The 9878-nt window shown below is 39.9% G+C and overlaps 1 protein-coding gene across 1 annotated transcript; it reads left to right on the forward strand.

Annotated features, from left to right (window-relative positions):
• The first annotated feature begins 27 nt into the window (after nt 1–27).
• LOC100745421 (beta-2 adrenergic receptor) lies at nt 28–9515 on the forward strand. The gene is made up of 4 exons (XM_003490477.4): nt 28–184; nt 1004–1223; nt 2561–2990; nt 3579–9515. Exons 1-4 carry the CDS (start codon nt 73–75, stop codon nt 3756–3758), a joined length of 942 nt encoding a protein of 313 aa, XP_003490525.1. The 5' UTR covers nt 28–72; the 3' UTR covers nt 3759–9515.
• Nucleotides 9516–9878: the final 363 nt, after the last annotated feature.

Genomic DNA, 9878 nt, shown 5'->3' on the forward strand with positions numbered 1-9878 from the left:
AGGGCGGCGGGGGGGTGACGGGTAACAGCACCTAAGGGCGGGTGGGGGGATGCAGCTCGAAAGGGTGGCGGCATGGAGGAGCCCTCGCTGGAGGCTCTCATGCAGGCGGGCCTCATCTTCGTGGTCAGTGTCGCCATCATCTTCTCGAATCTCCTCATCATCGCCACCTACCTTAATTTCCGTGGTAAGTGCTGTAACATGTTTCAACTATACTGCGAATTTTTACACATTTATTAACACCGCAACTACCAAATCTGTAATCTGTAAAATGATAGATTTCAGACGTTTTTAACAAATTTCACGCATTTGTTTGAAAAATAAGGGATTACATCGGGCTTTTTTTTCTTTTCCTAAATGGTCTTATGAATTGAATTAAAAAAACATAAAAATATTGTTAAATTATGTTATTACTGTATATATAAAAGTATAAGAGTCGCAAATGCATGGTTGGAGTAAGATATTTGGAACGAATATTGGACATCATCTAATTTTACATAAAAAGACAACATGCCTACCAAATATCACGAAAGTGACTTGTGTAAACATTTTGTTAAAACATATTTCCAGTCTAAAATATAAAAGCAACGCAACAGGCTTAATCATCTATGAAAACGTCGTTATATAGTTCTAGAATCGTTAATTCGTTAATATATCAGATGTAAACTGCGGCGATTTTTTACTTGTCCGATAAAATATTAGAACGCTTTATCGCGCGCGCTTAAAAGAAATGTTTGCATATAATCAATCAAATAACACAATAGCGAAATTTAATCGTACTAGTGTTTTATATATTTTATGCGTGATTTCGTGATATTACCCTGGCAATCGGTGTTGCAATGACTTGTAGTTTCTTTGTCGCTGTGGGTTTCTTTTAATTGCCTCTCCCGGTGACCCTGTCACCGCAGTACAACGAAAAAGCAATAAAAACTGTAACATTCGGTGAAACCCGACCGTTTGGTGATTCACACTCGAGGTAAATACAAATGAGAATCACACCGCATAGGTCCCTCCGAGGTGATAAACTACTACTTGCTATCTCTCGCTTCGGCGGACCTTCTTTGTGGTCTGCTGGTGGTTCCGCTCTCGGTGTATCCAGCGTTGGTACGACGATGGGTCTATGGGGACGTCGTGTGTCGTCTCGTTGGCTATTTGGAGGTTACTCTCTGGGCGGTATCTGTTTACACCTTCATGTGGATTTCTGTGGATCGGTATTTGGCCATCAGGTACGTAAAATTCAATCGTAAAATATTTTCTTTCCGTATCGACTGATAAAATGTAAATAAATCTAGAAATCTGTAAGATCTAGAAATATTATGGAATTTTTTAATAAGTTTTATCTTTGCAACTTTTCTCTTTTTTTTTATTAGTATTCTTTGAAACGACAAGTAGCATTCGAGAAGAATATCGGATAAATAACTCTAACTTTTAATGTTCGTCTGATATTCAAAAAGCTGGATATAACGATGAAAGTTTTTACATCTTCTCTACGTGTAGAACTTAATACATATATATACCTTGAGTACGCGATTAGATGGTAGGTTTTGTATTCTTAGATATACAGTTGAAGGTATATAAATTCAAGTTCACGGTATACATATCACCGGAAAGAATACGATAATCTTGATATTCCTTATAATCTACAATAGCTTTATCGTTTATTAGCCTAACAGATTCGTATCACAGTAATATAGGTCTAAGATGGAGCGATAACCGATGTCAAGATTATAGGTAAACTAAAATCTAGACAATCTTCGACAACCTTTCTAATTCATTTCGCCTACATCTTCGATCAATAACTTACATTGCACCATTTACTATTGTATATATATAATAATTGTCCACTTACATTATTCGTTGGAACGAAAATTCTGTATCCTCGACCTTTCATTTCTCTATCATAAACTCAATTGGAACCTTTAACTTTTCGATCTACACTCATGTTCATAAGTATTAGAATACTTATTACGACAAGTAGGCGAAGCTTAAATAGTTATTAGAAACTTTATTTTATTCGAAACTTTGCAATATAAAAAATCTGTTGTTGTATGTCAAATATATAAATATCATCAATTATAGATTGAAAGTTAATTAAAAATCATGAATTGGACGATGGCACTCTAATTTATTATTAATTAATATATATTAGTACATTATTTTTCATTTTGCTTGTTATTTTTCGATTCCATACATTTGCGAACCAGATTCAAGTTTCTCGATAAAATCTCAAACATCGTAGAATTGCGCGTGTTAATATACTACTAATTCGTTATTGATAATTCTTATCACTCTTGCAAATAACTTTGACAGATTTTTTTCCGTATTCTAAATCTTTGCCCTGCATGAATAAATAACTTTAGTCGATTAATCATTTCCCTAATAACCTGGATCAATTGTCACGGTTTATGCGAGATCAGCAGATATCCTGATACTTATGAACACAAATGGAATGTACTAAAACGTTTTAACTTCTCAAAGCATAACTTTACAGGTACAGAAGTTTAGCTTGAAACGTTTTCCTATTCGTACGAGTATTAACTAACAAAACGATTCGGTTTCACAGGAAACCATTGCGATACGAGACCGTGCAGACGAAAACCCGATGCCAGTGCTGGATGGTCTTCACGTGGATCAGCGTGGCGATGATGTGCTGTCCGCCTCTTCTAGGTTTCCAAAAGCCGATTTTCGACCGGGAGGCGTTCATCTGTATGCTCGATTGGGGCAACATGGCTGCTTACACCATCACACTGTCGATCCTCGTGCTAGGCCCATCGGTCATCACCATCGTCTACACCTATTGCTACATCTTCACGATGATGAGACGACTAAAATCCGGCGTACTGATTCACGACAAGGAGTACGCGACCGCGCTCTCGGAAAACTTGAGCAATCCGAGTCATATCATGTCCTTTGTCCTGGTGATGACTTTTTGGGTGTCCTGGGCACCGTATGCCGGTCTCCGGATATACGCTGTCGTTAACGGACCGCCGCAGGTAATTTAAACGTCCCTCCTCTCTCTTTCTCTCTCTCTTTCTGTGTGAACGCAACGAAACATAGGGGAAAGGTCAGTCTCGACGTGTTCATACGAGACATCGTGAATTTCGTCTCGCTTTTAGATGTTTCGAGAGTTATAGCTTGCCTTTAAATATAAAGTTTTAGAATAAAGGTTTCGCGTTATGTCGATCTCTTTTTACGTATGTTGGTCTTTTTTCACATAGTCTGTATGTCTTTTTGCATTGTTTTCTGCCTGTGAAGAGAGGTGAAAATAATATTTTTGGCTTTAATTAAAGTTCAGGTTTCATTAACACGTTCGTTGCTAATGATGCATACGTTACATCGATTCTATTGTTTTATTTAAATTCGACACAATTCTACTGGAGCAGTTATTGCGTTTCTGAGTTTGTACGTTTCGAGAGGAAGAATTCTCGGCGTTTGTTAAATAATATTGCGCGCTCTTCGCGTTCTCGTATAACAAGCTCTCGACGTATAACACGACGCAGACTTTCGCCTTGTAAGGAAGACCTGTATCGCGATATTTAAATTACTTTTACAATTCACAGATGTTAATGTTTACGCTGCAGGTGCCGTTTCTCCATTTCGCAGTAGTGTGGTTGGGGGTGACGAACAGTTTCTGGAAAGCGGTGGTCCTTGGTACCCTGAGCCCGCAGTTTCGACTAGCGGCTCGTGTGCTCTGTCTGACGTTGTGCTGCCGGCACAGACGACTTCCGCCGGAGCTGCTCGGCCTCGACGACGACGATTAAAAGCCAAACGCCTACGAGAACAAGAGAGGAAACGCTTTCCTTTTGCGCGCGAGCGTTCTACAACACGCGCCCCATTCTTAGAGCATCGCTTTTTATCTCTCGGTATTCGAGGTCGTTTCTTGCATCCGCCACCGTTCTCTCGGAGTCTCCTTCGAAGGCTGAGACTGAGATTCTTTGTTCCGAAAAGCGCTACCACGACGTCCGACGAGTAAGACGCGCGATCAATCTGGTCGCGTCTCAAAATACGGAATAAATTTCAGGGAACTAGTAAAAAAGAAATGACTTTTCACCAACGAACTTCTTCGATAAACGCCAAACTTCTCTGCCTCGAAAGAAGAATACTTCCTTTTCAGTCACTGTTTCCTTGCAAATGATCGTTCCTTAGAGTCTCTGGATATTTATCCGATCCATTTATTTTCCGTTTCGCGTGGACGCGATTCGATTAAGACTATTGCTTTCTGTTTCTCTTTCCACGCCACAGGAAACGAATTATTCCTAGCCGAACACGATTGATCGGCCAAGTACAATAACGTAAATCTCTCCGTAAGATCAACGAGCAATCAAGCGCCACGATAATAAACCGAAACTTCGAAGACTAAGATTTTTGCTAACTGAATTACCATTTGCCGTTAGATCAGTTCGTCTCGACTCAAACTGTCAAACCGCGTGTAATTAAGAACCTAACGAACCGTTAAGACGATTAGAGAAAAAGATGTTAAGAAAATTAAGACGTCGAAAAAACGAGAAACGTGTCTGACAAAGACACGTGGTCGCTTCTTCGTCAAAACACTTCTTATTCGAGTTATTTAAAGAAATCGCGTAAACTATTAGGGTATTGCTTTTTCTATACGATTTCGATTGAAATATAATCGATTATACGTATATACACATATATAAATATACAGATGTGTACATGTCTGTTATTAAAAGAATCCACGTTATCGACAAAACGTGGGAACGAGCGTGGTGTAAGGCCGAAAGAAAGAATCGAAGCTCAGTCTGGGGCGCGTTTGTCGCGCGATCAAGATTCTCGAAAGGGACGCGATCCTCGTGGACGAATCGTCGATCGAACATTCACAACGGAGGACATCCTGTTCGTTTTGGCGACGGTTCGCTCGACGCTGATCGTTACAGTCCGGATTAATTAAATCGGAGACGCCCTGTTTATCTACTTTTTGCTTTTTTCCTTCTCGAAGAACGCTCTCGAAAGTCGACGAAACGCGGAGAGCTTTCTCGCGCGTTCCTCTCCTCTCGGTGGTTTCAGGAGAGCGTTCTCGGAAAACTAATCGTTGCCTATATCTACGTGGTAAGATCACGCTCAAACACAATTATCTTAGCGAGTCGCGATAAATTAACGTGTAAAAGTATAACACGAGGACGAGCGAAGAGTCGCTTGCGATCGCGTAGCATCCTGCGCGATTACGAAACTAAAATCGATCGAAGGGGGATGCGAAGGGAAGATGATTAAGCAGGCGAACACAAAATACAAGAGAACACTAGGTCAATTAACGGAGATGCCTCTACGAATGCGACGCCGCGTCAATCTGCGCGCCCGTAGAACGCCCATGTGAAACAAAAACTCGCGGACGGGATTTCGATCGCGACGGTTATACGCTTTTTTTAACGCGCTTCCTCCTCTACTCGGCCTCGCGATCGGGCTCCCTTCCACTCTCTCTTTCTCGTTTTTAATCAAACTTGGGCTGACACGTTTTACTTTTTCTTCTCCTTCGAATTTCTTCTCTTGCTTCTAGTTATTAAATCCTCTTGCAAGTTTCTGTGGTTTTCATTTTGTACGAACATAATTCTATCGAAATCGAACGTTTTTATTTAAAGTGATTTTCATAATTATTACCGAATTGTCGCAGAAAATATTTCTAAGTACCTCCTTTTCATTCTATTATTTCCTTCGGTTTGAACAAACTGGAAGCTTCTATTTGCTCACTTTTCACAGGTACATTACACGATACAACTGATATCTCTTAAACGATCGAATCGTGTCGTTGGTATCTGATTTTTAGCAGTTCTTGCTTTAACGGAAGGCAAACCTCCTTGTTGGAGAAGAAAAAGAATGGGAAGATACGATTCGCCGGATTGTGACTCGTTTCACAGCGCGATTCTAGATCTGCTTCTGAAAGTGAAGGACTTGCGGAGTTGGAAACTCGATTATCGAGCGTGAAACTCAAGCAGGCACGTGTTTCCATCATACGGGATCGAATTTCAATTAAAATGGTAATCAAACTTTCACCAACGGCGCGTTACGAAATTCTGGCCGCCGACGGAAGCAATAAATGCGCGAGATTAATTGAATGGAAGTACAAGAAACTGCGAGAGAGCCGTGAACACGGGTCGAAGGAAGCAACGTCGTTATATAGTTGTCGAATCGTGGATCGTGTTAAAGTTAAATCGCCATTATTCCATTTTCCGGTCAAACCGTCGCGTCATGGGCCGTCCGCTGCGAAAATCTAATTTAAAACTCGCCCCCGTTTCTTACTCAAAGGGAAATCGACCGACATGAAACGCAACGCAAAAACTTAGCGAAAACCGTTTCCCGTGGGTGGAGAGAAAGCAACGGCTATTAATAAAACGCGAGATTCATTTATAAACCTGGCCATTTCTATAGCGAATAAAGTCCACTGTTTGAGTACCGCGGTTACGAATGTTTCACGGCTACGCGGCTTTTATATAACGGAACTTTCCGCGACGTTTCCGTCATGGCGATATTTATGCCTCAACAGTGTGCGTGTTATACGTAATTGGCGATGAAAAGCTGCGTGTAATTAACCGTTTCGTTAAGCAGAATATCGCGGATATCTTACGACGGTTTAAATTCAATTCAGAAATGAATTGTATATCGGAGAGAGTAATTTGACGCAGGTGGAAGTTCCGCGTTTTTACTTTCGTATCTTATTTCGTTATTGCATATTCTTTAACTGGTCTACAGTGGGGATATTTAATCGTTGAAAAAGATGAATATATGAAAAAAGAGGGAATACAATTCGAAACACTTGGATCGAAGAACGACGTGTCGCTCGAAAGTTAATTAGCGTCGCTTCAAAGTTACAGGCTATTCATCGATTTCTGTGTATGTATGTTCTCAAGGTTTAGAATGGTCTCAGAAGCAGATATAGCATCGGTTACTATTCAGTAAGTTTTTATTACTCGTCTGATCGTACAGCGAAGGAAGAAGGATTATGCGTTGAATTACACGCTTCGTACCTACTTCGTACAAATTATCTGAATTATAACAAGTACGAGAAAAGAAACTAAAGAAAAAAGAGAAAGAGAGAGAGAGAGATAGAGAGAGAAAAAAAAAGCACAGCAAAATATTGTTCCCGCTACGCTCCAAAAAGCGATGCTCACGCGCAAGCAAGTGGGCAAGATCCTGAGATTTCTTGAATGGTGAACGTTAACCCTTTAAAGAAGAAATCCAATACGCAAATCGGTGTCTAGAAAGTCTCAGCTTCTACTCTATTTTTTACTCTAGACTTCGTGTTTTATTAAACTATAAGGCTCTTCTAATAAATAAATCGTAAGCGGACGCCCCGGTCGGGGCTACGAATACCATTAGATGCGCGACGGTAATTTATCGTGCCATTTTGATATACCAAGCTATAAGTTAAAGGGTTAAGGTGCCCGGAAGTGCTCTGAAAACGCAGATGTTAAGGTGCGGAGCGTCGAAACGTTCTTTCGATAATTTACCATCGCTAATGCGTCACATTGATCGAATTATTAAACGGAATTATGACGATTATTCGATGGAATGAGAAATTTATCGTTGAAACGAATTGAAAATAACGAGAGTACGGTTCTCTGATGTTCTCTGATGTTAAGATGTCTTAACTGTAGAACCGAATCGAAGAAAATTTTCGGCTACGTTATAGTTGAAACTTTAGCTATGTAAAACAGCACCCCGGCTAAAATGCAACAAGATAAAAAGCGACGCGACGCCAATCTCTTTGTTAATTGCCGGCTCGTTGATCGTTCGACGAATTGTTCGACAAATTTTAACGATTGTTATGCGACGTGTATCGTCGTTAATTGTTTACCACGAACGAGCAACGTGTCATGCGAGTTATTTACCAGTGCGATGAGTCACGGTATCGATATTCACCGTTCTTCCAAGTATATCTGTTGCGAAGAACATCGATGAATCCTAATTAAGATTTATCCTAAGATACACACGTCCATCCCTGTTTGAAGATCAAAAGCACTTGCGAATTTTTACCTGTTCACGACAACGAAGTATTTTTCGAACGAACTCGCTTCGTTCGCACTTCATTCGAATGCTTTGTATAACTCGCGAAGTCAAAGCAATAATAAGCGGTACGATATAGTGTTGATTTAACGCAGTTAAATGATTAATTCCTTTCTAACGATGATTCGTAAATGAGTTGAGGAGGTAATCGTGAAGGAGGGTACCGTCACCCGTCGTATTGTTAATAATTCCAATAAAATTGATTGAACAAAAACGCAACAGTTTTGTCTATGTTTCGTTTCTTTTTCGTTTCGCGAGATATTTTTATTTCTGTATAATGTTTCCGCAACTTCTTTAGCCGGGGTTGATCGTGGCGCATAAATGAAAGAAAAAAAGAAAAAAAGAACGAAGAAAATGTTATGATTTTGCTGCGAATGTCTCTTCGTGTATGTATGTACATATTAGATCGCGCATGCCACGATTCTTTCGTCCAGATCCATCGTTACGCGCTTTAAACTTTTACGATGCAACGTCCCGGGTGCACGCCGACACAGGGATAAGCGCCCACCTGGCCCGGATGAATGTTCCTTCCGCGATCAGGCGATTCCATCGAGTGTCCGCCGTATTCATCTTCATAGTGTCGACAGAGATTCATTTGGTAAAAAGAATTTTGTAAATTCTAAACTGCTTTCAAACGGGTTTTGTGACGATGAAGTTCTTTTGCTTTTTGCAAGAACGTTCGATGTAATTGTTTAAGCGTTATTTAAACGTGAAATGATTACTTGAGCTGAGATAATGTTTATAATATTTATTTGAACGTATCATTATGTTAAGCGTGTCTGTTATTTCATTTACGAAATGCTTATGAATCTTGATACACTTAAAATTCTATTACACTTCTATTGATGCTGATGAAGTTAAGCGTAGAAGGTTTCCCAAATCTCTTACTCAGCTCAACAATATCTTTTTTTCATATCAAATTTGCTAGATTTATTTAAACATGCTGTTCCTAATATTCTCTTTCTTATTAAAAAAAAAAGGAGAATAATACGCGAACTTCTAAATCAAAGCTATCTTAATAACGAATGAAATAATCCGTTTCATTAAAATATATTCTTCATTGAAATAATTATTTCAACATAGTATAGACTGTATTGAACATTTGTATGCGATGTCTATCAAATGTTCTTCTTAACAATTATTTTGAATAGCAACCAGCCCTCTAAAACGTAAGATTTCAACAGCAGGACGCGCCCTCCCTAAAGCAGAATTTGATTACTTCGTAATGCCACACAAGAGGAGAAGCAAGCAAAGCGATGGTCGCTTGAAACATTTATCAAACGGGAACACCAGTCGAAATACCAGCTTCCGGGCGTGTTCCATCAAAGCCGGTGTGCCACCCACGTTAGCGTGCATCCGCGAAACCGCCAAACCGAGCAGTATTAAATTCCTCAGCGATAACGAGATTCTAAATACTTTAAAGTCGCTCAAAGAGAAGGAAGGAACGAGAACGAAGCGAAGGAAGGGAATAAATCAAGCATACAGAACTGGATAAAACAAAAGGAGGAGAAAAAGAGAGAGGTAACAGTACCTGCATCTGAAAAAGGAAGATCGAAGCGTTGCTTCTTTTTCTCATTTCTTTCTCCTCTATATTTTTTCTTTTTTTTTTTTCTTCTTTTCCTCGTCTTATGATAAAAGCAACGCGGATAAAAATAACGACGAACTGAGAACGAGACGAGGATGAAAGGAAAACGCGAGATTGGTCCCTGGCAGTTTTCCGGGCGGCCTTCGTTATTAACGATTAATTACATTTTTGTACCTAGCTGCTAGTTTTGTACTAGTTTTGTAACGTACCTCACCACCGGACGTGCTGTTATTGCATATTTTAAGTGGTTGTTAAAACGGAAGGTTGATCGATCACCCAC

The sequence above is a fragment of the Bombus impatiens genome, unplaced genomic scaffold, assembly GCF_000188095.3.
Source record: "Bombus impatiens unplaced genomic scaffold, BIMP_2.2 scf_0442, whole genome shotgun sequence".
Classification (NCBI taxonomy): domain Eukaryota; kingdom Metazoa; phylum Arthropoda; class Insecta; order Hymenoptera; family Apidae; genus Bombus; species Bombus impatiens.